Below are 23,273 nucleotides of genomic sequence, written 5' to 3' on the forward strand. Positions count from 1 at the left end.
TTACTTTTAGAGAAATGTCTTTATCTTCCAACTCTTCTATTAAGTTTGTTATTTTGACTGTCTCTTCCTCTTGGAATGTTCTTATTTCAAAGACGCTATGCCTTGTCTCACTAAGGATGTCAAAAATACTTATTTTTGTTATTCCTTCCCACTGCTCCACCCCACCCCCATCCCTGTCTTTCATATTATATGCTCTTCTCAAATGTTTCTTGACCCTTAGTTGCCTGTTTATATTTGAGAGTGAGTTGACACTTAGCCACCTAGAAGCCCACTGTGTGTGTTAGGGCAGGGCAGGATGGAGCACGTGCTCTTGCTGACCAGTGGACTTCACTATGGGGTGATTAGGTGAAGCTCTAGCTGTTATTTTGCAAGAACTCTGCCATGTTAACATTTGTGTTTGTCTTTCTCTTGGGCCAGTTTCCCTGTCTCCTGCCTGCTGTCAGTCTCCAAGAGGCTGACTAGCTAGAGGCCTGATTGGGGATGGGAATGAAGCAGAAATGCAGATTTTCATTTAACCTCCCTGTTTTCAGTGCTTTATCCAGCTCCCAGCCTGAGTCCAGAGCCCAACTAACGCGGCCCCTCGAGAAAGTAAACCTCTTGTCTTCTGCACAAATTAGGAAGGCACTTGGGAGTCTGACTACTCTTTAAAGATTTGCGCTTGGTCTTCCCAGTTTTTACCTCACCTGGTATCTCTAGCTCCTGAGATTTTCCAGGGTTCTGAGTCCCCAGCCTGAGCTTTCACTTGCTCCTCTTTCCTAAGGCAATCTCAGTTCCATCTGTTTCCAGTTGCCTCCTCTCCTGTTCTTTTTGTCCTTGTGGATCTATGCATTTTTAATTTTCATATTGTCATTTTGGTGAGGGGTTTGGACAAAAACAGAAATAAATGAATGTGTTCAATCTCCCACATTGAACGGGAAGTCCCAATTCTGTTAAAACATTTATTGAATCCCTTCTATGTGCAAGTGACATAGGTGTCACCGCAGAGGTGGCCAAGGTAAATAACAAAGAGAAAAGGGAGAATTGGGGGAATACAGAAGGAAGAATTGACATTCTGATGAAGAATGGGGGGCAAGAGAGAGGGGCAATTCCAAGATTATTCTGGTAGACAAAGACCTTTGCAGACATGGGGAAGTCAGGAGGGGCCTTAGGTGAGTATTTTGAAGAGTGTCTTCCTGGGATTCAAAAGGGGCAGTACACAGCTGGAGGCCAAGAAGGAGGGAGGGACTCAGTGGTGGGTAAGCACTGAGCTGGCTCCAAGGAGTGGAATAGCTGGGAAAGTACTCGAGTCATGTCAGGGTATGTGGGACTCAGAGCTCAGCCCTTTGGGGCTCCTTCTGCCTACAGAGCCTCCACCCAGAAGCCTGCCTGGCTCTCAGAGTAGACATAGCACATTCTGGAGTCTCGCGCACATCATCTGAGAGAGAGCAGACACTGATGGAGAGAAGAGATGCTGTGAAATGATCTCTTCCCTACTCCTCTGCAGAGGCTGGTGCTGGAGAGTGTGCTCTATGCATGCATGTGTGCACGAGCTGGTGAGCCCCTCTCTGACCGAATGGGGCCACCTGAGACAGCCATCAAGGCCTGGGGGGCACTTGCCTCTCCAGGTTCCTTTCAGAACACTGTTGTTCTCTTTGGACCTGCTCTCAGCTAGAGCCCAGTCTCTCTTTCTCGCCTCTTGGAGAAATAAATATAGCCCACGTCTCCCACAGACCCCATTTCTCCTCCTCCCTAAGCTGGAATGCCATGAAACCTCTAAACCCTTACATTTGGGATGATGCCCTCCCCAAGACCCCGTAGGCCTCTGCCTCCGGAGTCACCAGTGAACTGGCACCTGCTTTGGCATTCAATGGAAACAAACACAGGTGCCCCCCTGCCACTGCCCCAGGAGCCTCCTTGTCAGAAAGGCCTTTATATCTGACTTGACTTCTTGGCACAGTGGGAGCCCATATCTTGATTTCCAATGGAGGTATGAAAACTTGGAGATACCCTCTTCCTTCTGAACATTTTGGGGAGCTAAATCTCCCCATCAGCTCTCGCTTTTCTAACGCAGACTATCTAGAGCCCTTGGTCTTCGGTTCCCACGTCACCCCCTGCCCTTCCACAGAGGACAGTGAATGAATTGGCCATGCCTGAGCAGGGGCCCTGGACCCATTGTCCACCCACATCTCTGGGGTCCCCAAGGTCTGGGGACACAGAGGTGACCCGAACTTGAATCCTAATTCTGCCACTTACAAGCTGTGTGACGTGGGACAGGTTGCTTCATTTCTCTGAGCTTTCATTCCACCCCCCACCCCCCACTCCCCTCACCTGTCCTGGGAAAAAAAGGTGATGAGATAAGATTTGTTGACCCCCCCCAGGCCGGGGGGTGGAGAATCGAGCCCCCTCCCCTGCCCCCACCCCACCTGGGGCAGGGGGCGCCCAGCAGCCCAGCCTCTGAGCAGCACACGCGCGTTCCAGGAGCGTCTGTTCCCAGCTCAGATCCACTGAGACGCCTGCACCTTGTCAGAACTCCATCTGTCAGGAATTTATTACTAATGCATTTTATAACAGGCTTTATAATAAGATATTAAAGACTGTGGCGGCATCCAGCAAGCATTCCATAAATATTAATAACGCCTTTAGAGATGGCACCTACGGTGGAAATGGTAGGGCTTGTTGCGGAGGTTTGGTCGAGGATACGGAATAAATCGAATTGACGAGCGTACGCCGCGAAGATGAGCGGGGATGGGGTGCTTCTCTCTCTCCTATCTTCCTTTCTCTAGGCACTTAGAGCTTTTATTCTTCTTTTCCTTTCTTCACAACTTTCCCTCTGCAGTGCTGCTTCCTCTTCCTTCCTGTTCCTTCCTCCCTCTTTCCTTCCCTCTCTCTTCCTGGGAATGCTCTCTGGCTCGTCCCCATCACCCTCTGCTCCCCAGCTCTGCCTTTTCACCATCCCCTCCTATCTTCCTTTGTCCCTGGTCACCTTCTTCTCCCTCCCCCACCCCCTTCCTTACCCTCCTTCTCTGCCTCTCTGCCTGCGCAGCCCTCTTCCTCCCTTCTGCCTGTACCCCCGCTGTTCCAGTGAGCACCCCGAGCCACCTCTGTAGAAGCCTGGAGTGTAATGTAACTCACACTGCATGTGAGAAGTGAGCTATTTATCATTATTATTAACGAACAAGATCCCTTGCACAGCAGAACTTTCCCAGAGTCTATTCCCTTGTCACCCCAGGAGTAGCAAAAAGATTTATTTGTCTCTGAATTGCACAGGGTGGCCCATTTACAGCAGGTCCATCAGAAGTGATGTGGAGCTTAAATGGGAACTGGAAGAGGCAGGGGCCTGCCCTGTCTGCGCCCTGCCTGGAGCAGGGCTCCTGCTGAGAGGATTCTCCCCAGCCCGCCAGGATTTTGCAGGGGTTGATCCCTAAACACTGTTCCCTGCTTCCCAGGAGGCCTGGGTGGGACATTTGGAGAGATTTCCTATGTAAGGGCTCAGAAGCTCCGGGGGGCGGCGGGGGCAGGATGGGGCAAGGGGGGACTGGCCATGGGGGAAGAGGTGCTGGGAGCAGAACTGGGGCAGAGAAGCCGGCCAAGAGGCCTGGAACCTTTCCTCCAGAGACCAGCTGCTACTTTTCAACAAGAAGCTGGACTCAGAACCAGTTTCCACCATCAGGTCGTGGGGAGAAGTTGCCCTAGAATGAGGCAGCCCACCTTAGCTGAAATGGGCCTTTTGGCCCTGCCTGTGCAGCCCAGGCCCACCCTGGTAATGGATCTGTAGACACCAAACCCCAAGCCTCGACACCAGAGGGGTCCCTTCCCCCTGGTCTCCTTGTCTCCAGGTGGGCAGAGCCTGGCTTTGTAGGGTATCCCTCCTCCAGGCCTGTCTTGGATGATGGTGTCAAGCCAGTGACCAAGCTGTCCCCTACCCTCCCCTGCCACCCCCACATTCATGCTGATCACTGCAGTGACCTGACTGGATTTGCATGTTAAAAGGAGTATCTGGGGACACTTTAAAAAGAGAGGGAGCCAGCATTCATTCATCTAGGCTGTTTTATTCTTCTCCCCCTTATTACCTTCCTTGCCCCCAGCAACCTAGGAGCAGTGGTAGGGAGCTTTGCTTTCTGCGGCCCAGCCTGGGCATTAAAAGGATGGAATCCCGGCAGGCAAGAGTCAGGCTGAGCCTGGGGCGGAGCTGCAGGAATGAGGAGGCCTTGCCTGGGGCTGGATGCATTCTGGGGGTACTGTGGGGGAGGAAGGAGCCCAGACCCATAGAGCACAGTGTAAGCCAAAGGGTGTAGCCATAGGAAGGACAGCCCAGATGCAGTCCCTGTGCCCTAGCCAGGGACGGGAAGTGAAGTCCAGGCAGGGTCTGCGAAGACCAGGGCAGGGAAGGCTCTGAGAGGCACATGTCTCTGCTTTCCTCCCTCACTGGGCTCCATTACCATCACTGCAGCTGGGCTTTCTCGGCCACCCGTGGCTTCTCCTCTGCCCCGTAAATGTTGGCTTCTGTGTGGCGCTGGGCTTGTCACGGTGCCCACTCCAGCCCTAACCAGACAGCAAGAACCTTCTTTTTCAGGTTCTGCAGAAAATGGATTTAACAGGCCAGGCCACATCTGATTGGCCTATTTGAGTCACGTGGTTACCCCTGGACCAATCAGATGTGCGCTAGGTCTGAAGTCACTTGGTACAAACTTGGCTGTCTGGATTTCCTTAAGCAGAACTGTGGGTTTATAAAGAGCATCTTTACTTGGGGAAAGTGTGGGGAGGGAGGCAGTGGTTGGCAACTCTGGGTGGCGTGAACAAAGCATTATATTTGCCGTCGTGGCTCTGCCATTCACCACCTGAGAGACCGAGAGCCAGACGCAGCCCCTCATTTGTACCATCAGTAATTTGGGGAGACAGGACTGGATAATCCCCAAGGCTCCTTCCTGCTCCTACATTCAACGCATCCCTGAATTGTGCAGGGTCAGACCTGGCCTCCATCATCAGGAGCTGCCTCCAGGAGCCCCTCCCACGCCTTCCTCAGACTCCTGCCCTCCTCTCCGGGGCCCTCCAGTTCCCCCCGGGGAGGGTCTTCCGAAGTTCTCCCACCTCGAACCCGTCTGCAGCAGCCATGAACTCATCAACAGAGATGGTCTCTTTCTGAATTTTAAATGCGCATTTGTCTAAGTTCATGATAAAGAGATTGATTGGCTGTTTTTAATACCCCCCTTTAAATGGAGCTCATCTCACGCTGCTTGTGATGGTATTTTATTACCATAATAATAATTGCAACGACCATTTATTGAGTATTGCTCAATATTGCCTTGTGCCTGGCTCAGCGAGAAGGTTTTTTTTTTTTTCCCTCCACACCTTGTCTCGTGTAATTCTTTCTCACAACCCTGGCGGTAGGTACTGTGAACAGTTCCATTTTTATATTTTCCTTTGCACAGGGAAACTGAGGCCAAAAGAGTCAGTTCAGCAGCATATGCTTGAGGTCTCCAGCCAGTACATGGAAAAGCTCGTAGTCACACTTAGGGAGTGTGACTCAGGCCATGCTCCGAGTCACCAAGTTTTACTGCCTGCTGTATACTCCAAAACCCAGATGCACCTGGTCGTGGGGGGAAATCTGCTTGTGTGGAAGGTGTAGACCTTTAAAGGGGCACATCTGCACATTTTGCATAAAGCAGCAGCTGGGTGCTCGGAGAGGCCCCAAGTGTAGGTGCTGATGAGTGCCACCCCCCCATATTCCTGATAGAGCATATCCCTGATAGGCGCCCAGAACCTGAAATGCAGGAAGTCAGCATTCTTTTCTCTCCAATGGCTTGTCCCTTCTAAGTATATGAATGGCTCTTTGCCAGGCCCATTTAAAACCTTTTCTAAGTTATGCAGAAATTAAATGGGTTTTCACTGCAGGGCATGAAACATAATCTAAGAAGGTCAGACACCGGACCGTTCCTTCTTTTCCCCCTTTTCCCCTGTCTTCTCGAATCTTGCTTTTAAATCGTCTGGTCAGTTGCCCAGAGAGCCTTTGCCCCGGACCATGAGGTATGCTTGGGTGAAATGTCCCCTCCTCCCCAAGGCAGAGGGCTGGTGATCTGACATTCTCACAGGAGCCATCCCTCTCCTCTGGGCACTGGCTACTTGTGGGCTGTGCTCTGACATGCTGTCAAGCTCCCCCACCCCCACCCCCGCCACCAGGGGCTGGCTGCTATGAAATCGGGACATGTCCTTCCCTCTCATGGCAGACACCCCAGGTCCCTTTGGAATGTTTTGTTCTAGGATGCGGGTCTGACTCCCATGTGCACGCGGGTGATGCACATATAGGATCTAGAGAGGGCGGGAGGAAGTGGGAGAACCGTAGTTTAGCCAAGAGACTTGTGGAGATCTCCTCAAGACCCGTGCCATCATGGCAGCTCATCGGGGCTGGGGGCTGGCTCCCCTAAGCGCGGCACCATGGGAGCTTAGACTTTGGGGCTGTGCACCCGGTGGCCCAAGGGTGTGTATCTGCAAAGTGCCTGCACCCATCAAATCCCCCAGGAAAGTGTTCATCTCAGTTCCAACAAAGGCATTTCAGTGAAAAGACTGTGACAGGGGGCAGGCAGGGCCAGGGGTCACTAAGAGACTTTGAGGCACCTGGGATCAGAAGCAGCCCCTAGGGCTGAAGAGGGAAGGGCAGGGGTGAATGGGGCTTAGGGAGCTCACTGAAGGCTGCAACCAAAGAGGAGGGGCTTTGGAACTAGAAGGAGTAGAAAAGTAATGCCCAAACCCTCCTCCCGCCTCTTTCCCAAACTCTGAGTTCGTACCAGCACGTTCCCTGTGCAGCAGCCAGCCTGCAAGGAGCCTGGGGATGGATGTGGTCCACCGAGGTCTCCCTGGGGTGGGGAGGGGGAGACAGAGTAGGGTACTCAGTGCATCTGAGGCAGGTACAGACAGGGAATGCCCAGCACAGTACCATCATTAATATTCATAGTGCTTCTTGACACCTGCCTGCCCTCCCCTCGAAGGCATTCTTGTCTGCAGTCCTCTGGAAGGCACAAGATGACAACATCCGACTGCCCATTTCTAAGCACTTATTGTATGCTGGGAAATTTGTACGCGGGAGCTCATGTTCTCTTCACCGTGACCCTATGGCATACTATTAACTTCAGTGGACAGAGCGGGCATTAAGGATCAGAGAGATTAAGTAACCCAAAGACACACAGCAAGGCTAGGGTTCCCATAGAGTCAGTCGATCCCTGAAATCCTGGCACTTTGCTCTGCCCTCTTGCACACTTGATTCTCTTCTGGAGGGAGGAAGGGAGAGCACCTGTTTTCCAAGCCACCGAGCTGAGGGAAGGCCTAGCAAAGGAAAAGGAGGTTCAGAAAGCCTGAGGTAAGAGGCAGCCTGCTGGGTTTGAGAAGCACAACTAGCTCTACCTACCAGAAAATATTAAACCGATACGAATAGAAGGCCAAGAAGGGATGCCTGCCGGGAAATACAGGGTGAAGGAAGAGACAGGGCTAGACCACGAGGGCCTGTGTTCTATGCACAGGGGATTGGGGAGTCATGGATGGTGTGGAGGGGAGAGGCCTCCCTGTCTATGTCCTGTCCTCTGTGCTGGCGGGAGGATAGATTCGGAGCCTGTCCCTTTAGCCTGGCACTTGCCTAGTGATGGGGGAGAGTCAGCACACTCAGAAACAGTGGCAGATCCATAGCCTAGTTCTCCTGAGGCCCTTTCCAGCCCGACTGGGTGTTTTATAAAGAACACCCTTGCCTCAAGCAGATGGTCCCAGGGAAGGGCTGCCAGCATGCCCCAGTGACAGAAGCTACTCAAACTGATGACGCAGGGCCCAAGTCCTGGCCAGCAGCACACGGAAGAAGCAGCAGTGTGGCTGTTGTCCTCGAAAGGAGCCCTGCAGGTCTTAGAAGGGACCCAGTTCATCCCAGTGGGAATAAACACAAGGCCAGGAATATCGGCTGTGCCGCCAGCAACGTAACGGGCTAGTCCCACACTCCTAGCTGGGAGGTCCCACCCCCGGGGGCAGTTGAGCTCAGCATCATACAGAAGAGGCAGAAAAAGAACTGCCATCGGCATTTTAGAGAAGCATAAGATCACTGGCTTAGAATTAGCCAGCCCTGAATTCCAGGTCCTCTTCTACCACTGCCTAGCTGTGTGACTTGGGCAAGTGACTTAACCTCTCTGAGCCATCGCTCCCTTTTCAAAGGACAGTCAACGGGAGCAGGGATTGTACCCTTTTGTCTCTGCAAAGAGCCTCATTCAATTGCCTATCTCCAGGGGTGCCCAGAGTCCACTAAATGATGAATAAAATTCCCTCGTCCCATATTCCACAGGCATGGCTGCCGTGCCAGGTACTGTGGTGGACGCCGCGGTGATGAGAGCCGGCAGTCGGGCTAGAAGCAAGAATGCACTGAGCGCTCTCAGAGCCACTCATTTGTGTCTTCAGAAAGGATGTGGGCTGAACACCTGCCGTGTGCCGGGCACTGTGTCAGGCGAGGCAGCTAGAGCCCCATGGCTTCCGTGGGGCACATGTGCTGTGAGGGAAGACAGGCCCTGACCAAGGCATTACAGAAGACAGTGGATGATGAAAATCCCCTGGGGGCGGTGGGAACCTTAGTATAAACAGTGGTTGTTGGGGGCGGGGGGATGGTAGGGGCTGACCTGCCTTAGGGGTCTGGAAGGTTCCATGAGGAAGTTACATTTAACCAGAGACCCCCAAGTCAGAAAAGGGCAGGAGTCTATAGACAGTGTGTAACGGAGGGAATCATGGTAGGCTCCCAGGAGGTGGTACCTTTCTAGTGGGTCTTGTGGGCCTTTCATGGCAGGCTGCCGTGGCCCAGAGATGGCATGTGGATGCCCTACCCCAGGCAATCCAAGTAACTTCTGTGGCGCCCAGCAAAACCTCAGGGCCCCCTATCTCCTGCCTGTGGCACACACTTCTCAGCTCCCCACCCATGAAGCCTTCTGACATGCAGACTCCCAGGTGCCCCCTAGAGCAGCCCTGGGCCTGAGGCTTGAGCAGCAAGGGGCATTCAACAGAGAAAGCGACATCGCCAAGAATCAGGGATTTGGGGACCAAAAGGCCCTCATCCAGAACGCCAGGATGAGCAGATCATCTTTAGAACTTGTGCTGTTATAGCCGCCAGGAGGCCATCAAAAAAAGGGAAAAAAAATAGATACTGCATTTTAAATTCCTCTGAACCCTCTTAGAATAAAAATGACAAAGCTGCAGGTCTGGTTGGCTGGAGGGACGTGGTTAATGGGCTTTGGGGGAATAGTCACCAACGAAGGCAGCTGTTCCGGGCACCACTCACCCTTTTGTTTGCTTTGCTTCACCCCCAGAACACGCCGGTGGGGACACCCATCTTCATCGTGAATGCCACGGACCCCGACCTGGGGGCAGGAGGCAGCGTCCTCTACTCCTTCCAGCCCTCCTCCCCGTTCTTTGCTATCGACAGCGCCCGCGGCATCGTCACGGTGGTCCGGGAGCTGGACTACGAGACCACACAGGCCTACCAGCTCACCGTCAATGCCACGGTGAGTCCCCGCCCCAGAAGTCTGCCCCCTCCCACCCTAGGAGAGAGCAACGCGACACCAGTATCCTTCCCAGCTGGTCAAGCCTCCATAACAGGGATGCTGGCGAGAGTCACCATAAGAATGGAAGCAGTGCTGTGCCAAGCACTCGAAAGGATCCCCTCGGTTAAATCCCACAGCAGCTCTATCTCATATGTAATACGAAGTTACCCATTTTACAGATGAGGAAACTGAGGCCTGGGAACAATTCAGGTCATTGCCACAGTGACCCAGCCACTGCAATCTAGAGCCGGCACTGGGAACCCCACAGGACGTCCACGGTGTGAGGGTGTCCCCTTGTTCTCTGGAACTTAAGACCAAACGGTGTCCTGACAGCACCCTACACGTAGGCGCCAGAGGGTCCCGGCCTTCTGGCTACTGCTCCCGAGTGGTAACGCTTACAGAGGAAGGCCCTCTCATGTGCACCTGGGAATTCCAGGAATAGTCAGCCAGGAGAGAGAGGGGAGAGAGAGGAATAATTGTCCCATTTTATGGCTAACACTATTGAGACTTACAAGCCAGTAAGTAGTGGGGAGAAAGAACGCAAACACAGTTTGTCTGACACCAGTCCAGTCCCGTGGCCAGGAGTTTCTGAGTCTCCAGATCCTCACAGCTGCTTGGCCTCTGTGCCCTGCTGTTTGCAAGGGCCTGGGGGACAGGCAGGCCACACGCTGAGTAGGTTCCCAGCCCTGCACTCCTCTCCTGCAGGGTGAGAGCTGGCCTCTTGTCCCTTCGATTTCTGTTTACAAAGCTCTGGCAGAGAGTGAAACAAGTTATAAGACTCCCTCTTGACCTGCCAGGACCCGTTTGCCTGACACCCAGCAACTCCCTCCAGCCCTCTGTCACTGCAGTGGCGACTGCCTGAGGCTCTGGGGTCTCCTCTTGCAAGTCACGGAACCCAGTTCCTGGGTCAAGACCCACGGACTAGGCCAAGGGTCTTCCTGTCTGAAAGTTGGGGTTCCCCCAGGCTTGCGCAAAGTGTAGAGAGTTCCCAGGAGCCAGGAAGTGCATGCTTTTCCTGGGGAGGCCACTGTGGGGGCCATTGACATTCTTTCCTTCTCCCCTGGTTAAGTGTAGTTTGTCCAGAAGGTCACATGTCCTGCTCTTAGTAAACCAGATTTCTGGGATAAAGGAGGTGTGCAAAACTGGTGCCCGCTCTCTGCACGCACCTGTGCCCTTGCACGCTGCCTCGCACCTGCACAGAGCCGTGGTGCCCCTCCAACTGCTCTCCATTTGCACACGCAGGGGCCCAGGAACACACAGATGCTTGCTTGTTCTCTTTCTTGCTGTGCATCTGTCCCTGTGGAGTAATTTCCTTCTTCCCTGAAAATGGCTTTGGGCGGGCGGGGAAGAGACCAGAGCCGGGGGGCTGGCAAGAACCTGGGTGGCTGGACCTGTCAAGAGGCCCGGCTCCAGCTGAGATGGTGAATACAGTTAAATTGCTCTTAATCTTGCTGGCTAGCAGGCCTGCAAGCAGTGGAACAGGAGGGGTCCTTCCCTGCGGATGGCTCCCCCACCTGAAACTCCGTCCCCCTCAGGCCTGGTGCTGTGCCCTTGGCTGCGGGACATTTCCCCAAGGAGGTTCTCCTGCCAGGCATCTGGGCATCACCGGGAGCAGTGTGGGCGGCAGGTGGGGAAATGGGAGAACTTCCCTAGGAGTGGCTGCTGAGAGCTGCAGGCCCCCAGAGTCACAGCTGGGAACCTGGCGAAGTCCATGCCCTGCCAGGTGTGTCCCCTGCCATTCCCTGCCCCCCACCCCGGAGTCTCAGGTAGGCTGGATGGAGGGATCTGTGGCAGGAGGAGGGCTGTGACCCCAAGACGGTGGGACCAGGAGGACAGCTGCCAGGCTGGACAAAGCTTTCTACGTGCAAAGCCCGGTAATGACAAATGAGAACCTCTGGGCTCAGCTCCTCCTGTGTCCAGACTCTCCTCCATCCTGCTGCTCTTACTCCTCATCCCCGAAGTCCCTTGTCCTCTCCATGGGCTGCCCCTGAGGACTCTTAGGACAACCTGCTTTCCCTTCCCAAAGGCTCTGCTGCACCTCTGTATCCGGAAGGCAGGAGCAAGCTCTAGGCTTGCTGTGATGGGGGGAATGCTTGGCATCAGTCCGGCCACCCCAGACCAAGGGAGACCTAATCAGAGCGCAGTCACTCCTCAAATCCCAGACCAGAGAATCTGCATGCCCAAGGGTCCTTGGGGGTCCTTGCCTTGAGCCCCTTCATCTCACAGAGAAGGAAATTGAGACCCCAAGAGGGAAGAAAATCTGTTCGAAGCGACACAGCAAGTCAGGGCCCGAGCTGATGTTAGGGCCCCAGATCAGAGCAGTTAGGACAGGTTTTTACTGCAGAAGGATCTGAGTTGAGTTCTGGCCATGTGACTCTGGGCAAGTTACCTCTGTGAGTCTCCTATCTGAATATCCTCTCCGATCCTCTGTTAATGTACCTGAATAATGGGCACATGGTATGTATGGAAGCAAACAAGGGGTAGCCCTATGCCTGTTCCGTAGTCTGTACTCAGAAGCGAGTCTGTTCCTGGGGGCTATCATCATTCAATAGCAGAGGGCTGTTTAAACAGTTCATCACAGTGGGCTGTGTATGTTAGGGCTATCGAAGCTGTGTTTCTGGTTTCCTTTCTCGGTGAGCTTTCCTAAGACTACATTTCCAACTGACTAGGAGGGTCTAAACATTGCCTACCTGGCCACAGAGGGATGGCCCATACGATCTCTCAGGATTTCTTCCTGGAGTCCCCCAAATGTCACAGGCCCTGGAGCTCCCCCTGCTGGTTCTGCCAGAAAAGTTGCTTGACCAGTAAACCCTGTGGGGGTGGGTGGTGGAGGGGGGTGTTTGTCGCTGGTAGGGGGTGCAGGTCTCAGAGTGGCCCTCTCTGCCATTAGAGGGTCTTTCTTCTGAGGAACACCCATGCTGGTCATTACCTTGCTGTCCCAGGATGAGAGGTGGCAGGAAGTAGGCATGGCAAGGGCCACTGGCCCTCTGCCTGAATCAAGAGAAATTGCTAAGGACAGCACCGTCTTGTTTCCCCAGGCCAGTCATCCCACCCATGACATGTCCAGGATGATCAGGCCTAGTATGGGCTGGGGGCAGGAGCTCTGGCTCTACCCTAGCCCTGCTTTGTGACATTGGACAAACCATCTTCTGCCAGGCATTGGGGTTCCTGTTTATGTTTTCCTGCACAGGTCAGAGATCACTGTGGGTTCGAGTCCTCAAACTTCTGTGTACTAATGTGCTTCCCACGGGAGTAGAGGAGCACTTGGGTCCATGGGCACATGTGTTTGTACTCAGGGGTGTCATGTGTGTTCAGATGTGTGTGTATGTTCACGTGTGTGCATGTCAATAATGGCACCATCTAAGGTTGTATATTCTTTGTCCTCTAAGGATCAAGATAAGACCAGGCCTCTGTCCACCCTGGCCAACTTGGCCATCATCATCACAGATGTCCAGGACATGGACCCCATCTTCATCAACCTGCCTTACAGCACTAACATCTATGAGCATTCACCTCCGGTAAGACGCTCTCTGGCCCTCGTGGGACTTCCCTCTGAGCTTCTATTAGGGATGGGGGCCCTGTTTGACTGGACAGGCTCTTCCTTGGCATTTCTTACTCCCTTCAATCCCTGTGCATATCCATGTTGGGTGTCTTAGCCCAGTGAAAGCCCGACCCCCTCTTCATACTTTGCCACCATGCCCCATGTCCTCCCCCTCTCACTTCACCCTCAGAGGGCTCCAAGAGGCAAAAACACAAAGACTTACTAGTGTAAACTAAGGGGAGCAGTTCAGAAAGATTGCTGTGGGGTGACAGGGACGCCTGTGGAACCAGCCTGGTCTGGAGAGCAGATCTGGACTCGGCTTAGCCACATTCCCCACGGGTCAGTCTGCTTCTCTCTGCCCAGGAGCGCTGCCCAAGATGGCGGCCGTTTGCCCTCCACTCGCCGGTCCTCTCAGACTTGGCCCTTCTGTGAGAGCACACAGCTCCAGCTGCCCCTCTAACAGCTCCGTCTCTGGATTTCTCCAGGCCCACGCTTCCCAAAGAGGCATCTGATTGGTTGGGATCCTGATTTTGTGCCAGGTCACAAGGTCACAGATCTCCAGTTAGGCTATAAATTGGTTGCACTTGGGTCCTGTGTCTGCCTATGGTCCAATCAGCTGTGACTGGGGGTCTCTGAGGACCAAACGTGTTGCTGCCCGCTTGGCAGGGGCCGGGGGTGTGCAGCTGGGCTCACCCAGCCCTTGCCTCATAGCCATCCATGCTTCTGTGCAAACTAGAATAAAGCACGTACACTGGGCTGCTAAATTAAGAAAATCTGGCTCCTCTGGACATGCAGTTTGGGGGCCGCTCTTGGGGGGGAAAAGTGCCCTCCCTTTTGAGAGAACTCAGTATGCTTAGACGCACAGCACTGAGAACCAAGTAGGGCACCCAGCTGAACATGCGGGCGTTAGGGGCCCACCTGCACATCTGCACGGGCTCACAGAATCAGTACAAGTGAGACACAGGCTTCCCTTGGCCAGGGTGCAGAACCCGTAGGCCACCACAGAGAAGGCCGACCTCCAGTTTGGAGACTGTGGTCCATCCTGAGCATGGCATCCTCAAAGCACTCTGCTTCCATCCCCAGGGGTGTGGGGCCGGTGTGGGCTGGAGGAGCTAACAAGCAGGATGCTCTTCGGTCTCCCGTTGCAGGGCTCTGAAGCTGCATTTCCGGTGGAGGGGGACATCTCGATGCCCCCTACCCTAACCTGCTCTTTCTTAGTGGTTGGTGGACAGCAGGACCTCTAGCTTTTGAGACTAAAGTCTATCTCCTTCCAAAATCTCTTTGCTGTGCCCCCATCTTCTCAGCCCAGGGAGGCCTTCTCTGACCTTTCAGAGGAGGTGGGTCCTGCCAATGGCCCCGGGCCCCTGGACATCCCTTTCTTAGTTCTCAGCATCCTTGGGCAGCTTGCTCAGCCTCTGCTTCCCTGCTGGACCAGAAGCATAGTTCAGCAGGAATGGGGTCTGCTGGGGGCATAGCACATCAGGGGAGCTGAGGGTGTGTTTATGCAATGAATGAATGAACAAATGAATGAACGAAGGAACAATCAAAGGAACAGTGCCCTGGTCAGACCAGGTCTCTCACCATCCTACCATTCTCATCACCCCTATGCCTGCTCCTGTCACCAGTCAAAATCCACCTATCTGTTGGTTCCCAACTTGCTGGCCGCCCTTCTTAGAATTTCTCCCCCTGGCTTCGTCCTCACTGGCCCACAGACATAGCCAGCCATTGCTTTCCCCTTGGCTTTGGCAGAGCAGACTCCTCCTGGGTTGCGTAATTTACCACTGAATTATAGTTGTACCTTGAATGCTCCCACTGTGCGAGGAGCTCCTGGCAATCAAGGTGCCTGAGTCCCTGGGACCCGGTCTCCCAGGAAGTCGGGCCTAGGGCTGAGCGCAGAGAAGGTGCTCAAAGCTAACTTGTTGATTGAAGTGAGGACATTCTGGTGGCCACGTAGCCAAGAAACTCAGAGCAGGTCCCTGAACTCGCTTTGGCCAAATCCCACACACTGAGGACCACTGCCTCATTGGGAAACGGGCTGGTAATGTCTGCCACAGGGCCTCCATTGCCTGCAGGTTGTAAGAAGTGGAGATCCACATGCCCCATTAGAGATCCCAGCAAGCCATGCTTGTCCCTTGGGCGCTGTGAGGCCACTACAATCAATGCCTTGGGAGCTCCCAGGGGGCAGGTCTGAGCCCCACCACTTGGGTCATGTAAGGGCTCCAGGGAGCCAGATAAGGATCTAAGTGGGAGGTTTCAGACTCCCCCCAGGCGCCCACAGAGTCATCTCACATGCACACAGCTCTGCTTCTCCTCCCTGCTCCCGCACTTGAAAGGAGGCTCCCATTTCCATGTCTCCAGCACGGCTTTTTCCGCTGCGGGCCAATTCCCTTATGCCCCAAGCCTGATTTTTCCAGGCTTCTAATCGGTTTCCATGCCTTGATCCGGGCCCTGCATGTCACTTTACAGTGTGGAACCCTGACTTAACTCGGTACTTCCCAGGCCAGCCAGGGCCGAGGAGCCCTGCATGGCCTGTTCAGCCTCCTCACCCTCAAGGACTCAGGTGTCCCCACTCCCAGCCTGGCCGCTGCTGGCCCGAGGCCTCAGGTCGGCCCCTGCCCCACTCTGCCTCGCCCCGCCTCTTTATCTGCGGCTTCCAGCATGTATGCCTCTCTCTATCAGTGTATCAGGTCCGCAGGCCTCATCTAAAGTGTATATATTACCTAATAAAATCCTTCTTATTTGGGATTATTGCATCAAATTTTAATTTCCTCACTCGAGCAGCGGCATGTCGGCCTGCCCGTCAGTGAAGGACCGATAGAAGGTGAAAAGAGCGGATAAACTGCACAAATTACTGCCAGCTGATGCCTATCAGCCCTTTGACTGGAATTGACTGGAATTAAGGACTGAGAAATAGGATTTTCTGCCTCAGAATCTGCTGTGGCAGCTCTTGTCGGAAGTCCCCTCCCCCCACAGGCGCCTCCCACTCCCGAAGCCAACTGCTGTCCACCTTTCAAGTCCTTAATCCTCTCATGGAAATGGGGAAGGTGGTCCCAGAGAGAGTGGTGGGCTGGGATCCCTGAGGCCCAGGACCCGGTGGATTATAGCTCCAGCTCCCGTCCTGGGCTTCACCCCTGCCCGACCCCGCTCTGGAAAAGGCCGGCCTCAGAGGGGAGACACAAACTCCTTCGACTGGACTTCCCCACCAGCACCCAAACCTCAGAGGCTGGAGCCACCTCGCACCCCTCACTCACCCTTGTCTTTGACATACCTCCTGGGCAGAGCAGTGGAATCCCCCAGACCCACCCCAACACAGACCTCCATTCCCCCCAGTCCCCCTCGCCCCACCCACTTACCACACCTTACAACTTGAAGCGGGTTCTAGAACCCTCTGAGCCTGTTTCCTCCCACACTGCCCCGTGTTGGGGCTTGTGAGGACCTAAGCTAGGTGCCCAGCACAGTGCTTGGCACACAGTAGGTGCTTAACCAGTGCTCGCTCTCCCCAGGCTGTTAGCTGTTCTCTCTCTGTAATTACCCACAAGACACCTTAGCTCCGGGGTACGGATTATGAATCCGAGGTGCTCGGGAGTCCAAATGAGCTGAAATTGTGGAGCACAGCGCCCACGGGCATTGTCCAGGAAAGCCTTCATCAGACGCTCACAGCGGTCCCAGTGTACAATGACAGTGACTTTTCTCGCATTTGCTGTGCACAGGGTGTGGCCCTGAGGAGTGGGGGCTGTTACACCCATTTTATAGATGGGGAAAACAAGGGAAAAAACTCGCTCAGAGGATTTGAGCCCAGACGGTCTGGCAATGGAGTCAAACCCCCAACCCCCTCACCATACTGCTCTTACCACCACAAGGAGACGGGACCCTGGGGGCCTGTGTGCCTTTAGCCTCTCGGAGGGGTGCCTCCTTTCCTTACAACGTGGGTTCCTGGGACAGGAAGAGCCCAGTGGCAGGGTAGACCCTTCTCTGAGCCTCCTGGGCCTGCCCACTTGCTCTCCCAGCCACATGCCAGTGCGTACCCCAACCCCCACCCTGTCTGGAGAGTCATCAGTAAGGGGCCTGGCTCTGGGCCAGGCAGGGGCCACGCTTCTCCAGGCCCTTGTCTTTGGAAATAAGTTTCAGTATATTGAAAATATAATTACTAAGACTCTGAAACAAGAGCCATGGGATCCCAAGAGCCCCCATTCCTCCCTGCTAATTCCTTCTTATAACATTTCCAGTCTTTGTGGCTGCACTTGTATTAAAAGCTCAGGGTTTTATTAAAAATGGATTTATTTACCCAAAAAGAGATGAAGCCCCAAACTTTGTCAGGGGCCTAGTGGCTCTCAGTTCCCAGAAGCTTGGGTGGGGCCCTTCCTGGGGAGAGCCAGCCTCCCTGTCCTCTGGTCCTCCATTGCCCGCTGGCCCCCTCCGAGCCCCACCTGCCCACGAGCCTCCAGGCAGCCCAAGGTGGGGGTGCCCACAGCAAGATGCCCCTGGGGCTCTGAGGCCTGAGGGTGTTTTGGCCACCAGTTCCCATCTTTCCAAAGGTAACCACCGCCCCCCCTTCCAGACCTCCTGCATTGTACCTGTCCTTGTCCTTGTACTTGTCCTTGTCTGTAGGCCCAGCTCAGCCCAGCCACTCCTGGGTTGCATGCCTGGGTCCATGCAGCTGCTCTGGGAGGTTTACCGCTTAGTGACTTTCTGGAAAGATGCTCTGTAGGCTCTGGACCCGGTTAACCTGGCAGGCTTGTCCCTGCTCTCAGGAGACCAGAGGCTGCCTGTGGACCCTCAAAATGGGACACTTCCAGGGCCCAGGCCAGGTGGGCTCTAAAAGGGGGGGTTGTCCCCATGTCCAGAAAGCCTGTCCTAACCCCTGAGCCTCACACCAGAGTCCCACACTGTTGGGACCTCCTCCTGGGGACAAACCAAGGCCTCTCCTACACGAGGATTGTCCCCTGGAGGGGCAGACCCCCCAAAAAAGAGCCCTCTGTGGGGTGACGTTGAGAGAAGCTGTTAGTGCGGACCCTGCAATGACCCTCCACAGATGCCTGGGTCTGGGGCCACGAGCAGGGGAAGGATCTGTCATCAGATCTGAAAGCCCAGGAAAACAAAGGTTAACAGGGTTTCTGTGCTCTTGTTCTGTTTTGTTCTAAATCACTTTACTACTTGGAGGAGCCGTTACTACACAGAAGCCCAAGGGAATGGTGGGAGATGTAAGTTGTCCCAAATGTGACATGAGCTAATGCTTGTGAAGTGCTTAGATTAGTGCCTGCCACATAGCAAGGATGTTCACAAATGGCAGTTACTATTATTATAACAGAATCTGGGAGGGAGGCGGCATCACCTGGCAAGCAAGAGTATTTTGGACCCAAAGTACCTGACTTTGAACCCTGGCTTCACCGTTCCTTCCTTGCCATCAGACCTTGGCAAGCCATGTAACTCAAATTCCTCAGCTTCCTCATCTAGAAGATGGGGATTCTGGGGTAGCTGTGAGGGTAGAATGAGTTAGCACATAGAAGGCATTTGCAGCAGCACTGGGCACAGAGTGGGTGCTCGGGAAAGAACAGGGACTTCAAAGCTGGTACCACCTGGTCTCTGGCACAGTTCAGGCCCTTAAAACCCGGTTGGGGAGGGCTCATTTAATGGTGTCTTTCTTGGATTTCCTAACAGTCTATTCCCCCAAGGGCTGTAGACAAAGCTTCTGTCTCCCCCGGGGGAAGGGGCCCCCAGGGAGGAAGCCAGACCTGTCTTCTGCATGGCCCTGGCCTCAGGGCTGTGTCCATGTTTCTGCAGGAATTGTTTCTCCTGGAACATTCTCACCTTCCCTCAGCCTGAGCTAGAGGTGTTCCAGATTGCTCTACACTTGAGCCTGGGAAAGGATGTAGCGACAGGTGCACAGGGGTGGCCCTGCTCTGAGGGTCCGGTGGGGGATGCCCTTTGTGTGTCTCACCCCCAGAGCCCCACCCTACTGATGGGAGGGAACAAGACTCTGTCCTCAGGAGGAGGTGCACACGTAGGGGTGGACGGTGCACCTGCAGACCTCACCCTCTAGCTGATGGACAGCAAATCAAGGCCGCAAGAGATTGTCATTAGACATGTGAATGCCAGAGTTATATTTCCCCAGAGGGGCGGGACTGGGCTGTCCTGCTGATTATCAACCAGGGGAAACTGCAGCCCAGGCCAGAACTTCGGGCAGGCAGGTGAACAGGCTTGGCTGGCTGGACATTGGTATGACAGGGCTGGAGAGTAAGGTGAAGGTCACGTTGGGCAAGGGGCGACCCAGCAGGTGGTGGCAGTGGCGGTGATGTGCGAATCCTCTTTCATGCATCCACTTATTCAGTCAACCAACCAGTCCATCAGCTGGTATTTGGATGTGCCCATTCATGCCGGGATCCCTTCCTGGAGAGTCCTCGGCCTCCAAGTCCCCACCTAGGCTGTATCTTTTGCCTTCCGTATCATTCCCTCTCGCTGTCAAACTCCCACTCCTTCTTCATGACCCGTCCTCACTGTTGCTGTCCAGACAACCCTTTGCCAGGTCCTCCAGGTGGACTTCTGCACTTTGCGGTACATTTCCACATCTGAGCTCCCTTCAGTGTGTTTAGCAGTGTCTGTGAATCTGTCCTTGACCCCCCCCACACACAGGCTGTGTGCACCCTAAGAGCAGGGACTCCTGACTCCCCATCCTGGCAGTCCCACATCCTGGCCCCTTCTCCCCTCAGTGCTGCAGAGAGGAGGAACAGGGTGTGATGGCCTTGGAGGTCATCCCTGGGGGTACTCACTTTCGGGATTTATGATACATTCCTTAGTAGAGTGATTGATCCATGATGATCTCCTTTACTCAAGCCCTAGTAAAAGCAAGGTCCCAGGGGTTTTGCTCTTATTCATATTAAGGTAGGGCAAACTGAGACCAGAGAGGTAGAGCAACCTTCCTGAGGTCACACAACAATTTAATGGGTGGTTGAGATAGAGACCATATCTCTTATCCCCCAGCTTGTTTTTCCTCTTTCCTGAGTAGTTACACCAGATGAGGGGAGATGGGAAGGGTGAGAGGGAGTGAGAGCATCAGCAAGATTGGGCCTCTCCAAGGGACTCCAAGGTATTTGCTGAGGCCTCCCTGTTAGGTCCCCAGGTTGATGTGGACAGCTGAGACCCAAGCCCTCAGTAGCTACTTCCTAGGCTGGCCTTGTGGCAGGGGACAGAAGCTGTAGGTACCAAGACAGACATAAAGAAGAATGGCCACCTAGGGGCTGAGCAGCCAAATCAGGACCCTCCTCTCTCCTACCCAGGGCACAACTGTACGCGTTATCACTGCCATCGACCAGGATAAAGGACGTCCCCGGGGGATTGGCTACACCATCGTCTCAGGTAAGGCCTCCATGCCCTGTTCCCCCTACCCTCCCCCCCAACCCATAGGAGTGTCAGGCTCTGCAAGGCTGAGCAGAGGTCTGGGTGTATGGACAGTAATGTGAGGGGACCTGCCCCCAGGGACAACCCTGGGCAGAGGGCCTGGGAAGGGGACTGAATGGATGAAGGAGGGAGGCACCAGGGAGGAGAAGAGGAGCTGGGGACTGAGGTTCACATGTCGGAGGCCTCTTGGATGGTGTTGGGGGACAGGAGCTGTGACTGCTGTTCAAGATCCGAAGCATCCAAGTGCTTTGGGCTTCTGAGCCAGGGTCACTGAGAACCCTCATCTACCTCCTTCAGTGCTCTGGGTGTTTGTTTTGCTTTTCTGACTTGATAAAAAGGGGGCAGTTTGTGCATCATTTTAGGAGGAATGGACCTGTATTTTCATCCCATGCTCTTTTCACATTTTGGACCATTAAGAGTTCTTGTCTCATCAGGAGTATTGAAGCGGGGGCACAGAGCCCCCTCCTCTCCTGCCCCATCTCTTGGTGAAGCAGAACAGTGACTGCCTGCAGAGAAGGTTCCGGGTGATGGGAATCCTGACCCCGTGTCTCTACCTAAAGGTGGACCAAGCAGCTCTGTTTGTCTGTCCCAGGCCTGGGTGGCTTTGGAGAGGGGGAGTCGGCGAGAGGCCTGTGAGGGAATGCTCACTTACCCACACACTCTGGCTCGGTTCCTGTGCTCCCACCCCACCCCACCCCACCAGTGGCCTCCCGCCCTGCCCCCTAGTTGGGGAAGGGTTAGCCTTGTGCCTATGGGTAGGCCAGACTGGTGGCCAGGAGGATGGCAGGCCACCAGGCTGCTGTCTACCCTGTCGCCTCTCCCGACCACACCCACACAACAGGGAGTGGCATTTGAGGGACATTTTTTTCCCTAAAGTGCAAAAGACACCAAGGTGTGGTGATCAAGAACATAGAGGACAGAGTCTCATGAGCCTGTTGCCTTGGGTGGGTCTCTGTGCCTTGGTTTTTCATCTGTGAAATGGGAGCAATGAGAGTACGATCTCGGGCGATTCAGGGTCAGAAGACTTAATATATGTAAACAACCCAATTCATGGATGTAAGTTCCTTTATACGTGTTAGTTGTTGTTATTATTATAATTGCTGGTGGCTAACAGTAACCCTTGGAAGCTGGGAGTTAGCTGGTGGGAGGAAAACCCTCCACCTCCTTGGGGATGCAGGAAATCGGGGATATTGTGGGCTCCCTGTGACCTGCTGCTGCCAGCGTGACTACTGTGGTGTCTATAAGCCCAGGGTACCCCAGGCCCCAAAACAAATACCAATCCAGTTCACGTGGTCAGCAGCAGCCGCATGGGTTCAGGCCTCTCCTTCCTCACCCCGTTTCTCCCCCATTCTGGTGCTCAGCACAGGATTTGGTGGAGGAAACCCCAATATGTACTTTGAGGAATGAAGGAAGGGAGGAGACGAGTGCGATTCTAGCGTCTTGGGTTTTCAAATTCCAGTATGCCCAAGAATCAGCTGGAGCTCCTACAATGAATGCAGAGTCCTTGGCCCCCCTCCAGAGATTCTCATTCTGTGAAACTGGGGTGGGACCCCACAATAGTCCTTTCTTACTGCACCCCAGATGCAGATGGTCCTAAGGCCAGGGTGTGAGGAAGCTAGTCCTGGAAAGGGAGGAAGCCATTCTGCAGGAAGGCAAGTTCCCTGGAAATTAGGGAGCCCTCTCCTGCTGAGCAGAGAGGGAGGGAGGCCCATGTTGGTGCTGGTTTACTTTACCTTCATGACTTTTTCAATTTGGGAAGCAAAGCAAGTGCCTCCCAGGGAGAAGGGGCTTGCACTGGCGACCTAAGGGAACCCCAGTGAGCCCCAAGTGTGATAGATGTGAGGTGCCAGGATAAGGCAGCAGCGTAAGGGGACACCTGGCTGGGTGGGGGATTGTATTCTCATCTCCTTGCCTGTGGGCTGCTTCCAGACATACCCCAGCCTGGATGAAGGTGGGGAGCAAGGAGACAGGAGGTAGCCTGTGGTCATGGCCAGACTGGAAATTCCTGCGTGACACTGAGAGGCCATCCTCTAGGGCATTTGTCCATTCGTTCCTGCTGGGTGCCAGGCCACCAGCCTCAGAAACCCAGGCCCTTTCCAGCCCTCAAAGATGGCCCTAGCCAGCTCTCCCGCCTCGCCCTTCCCCTGGGTGCAGGAGGTGGGAAGTCAGAGCTGCTGAGCCTTTAGTGTCTGGGCTGGGCTCTGAAACCTGGAGTCTGGGGACATCTGCCTATGGCAGCATACTATGGGACTTCCAGGGGCATACTCTACCTGGCCAGACCCCCAAGTGTGAATAGGAGGATGAGAAGGGAGACGCAGGATGTGAAACTATAGGTAGGCGAATGTGCATGAAGGTGGGGGCAGGAGGCAGAAACTTCCAGAAGGCTTGCAGCATTTAGCCTAGCTTTTTTAGGAATCCCACTGCCCGCAAAAATGTACTTTGAGGGCTTTTAGAAAGGATGATAAATGGGTTTCCTCTCATATGCCAACTGCGATTCATTGGTAATGGCTGCCTGAAGAAGACCATGAAGCCAGACAGGTTAGTGCAGTATTCAATTGGTAGAGTCTGCTATGGGTGCAGAAATAGGAAGGGTAGACAGTACCTGCGGCAAATACTTGCAGTCCTTGCTAAGATAGCACTTAGATCTCGTTCGTAGTGTAAACTTGATGGTTCTTTAGCTCTCTCATGTGTTTGTCACACACAACCCACAACCCCACCCAAATTATTTTTAGGCAGTTTGAGGAAAAGGCAGTCCTTCCTTTTTTCTTCCCTCCCCATCCTGAGTACCTCGCTCACCTAGGTAC

General features: G+C 54.1%; 1 protein-coding gene across 4 annotated transcripts in view; it reads left to right on the top strand.

Moving 5' to 3' along the window:
• CDH23 (cadherin related 23) overlaps window positions 1–23,273 on the top strand; it is a 397,771-nt gene that overhangs the window by 157,025 nt on the left and 217,473 nt on the right. For all 4 annotated transcript variants that reach the window (XM_032312921.1, XM_032312916.1, XM_032312926.1 and 1 more), the window contains exons 7-9: window positions 9,300–9,494; window positions 12,923–13,051; window positions 20,349–20,427. In XM_032312921.1, the coding sequence (XP_032168812.1) occupies window positions 9,300–9,494; window positions 12,923–13,051; window positions 20,349–20,427 (403 nt within the window). The remainder of the gene's footprint in view (window positions 1–9,299; window positions 9,495–12,922; window positions 13,052–20,348; window positions 20,428–23,273) is intronic.

The sequence above is a fragment of the Mustela erminea genome, chromosome 14, assembly GCF_009829155.1.
Source record: "Mustela erminea isolate mMusErm1 chromosome 14, mMusErm1.Pri, whole genome shotgun sequence".
NCBI classification, from domain to species: Eukaryota; Metazoa; Chordata; class Mammalia; order Carnivora; family Mustelidae; genus Mustela; species Mustela erminea.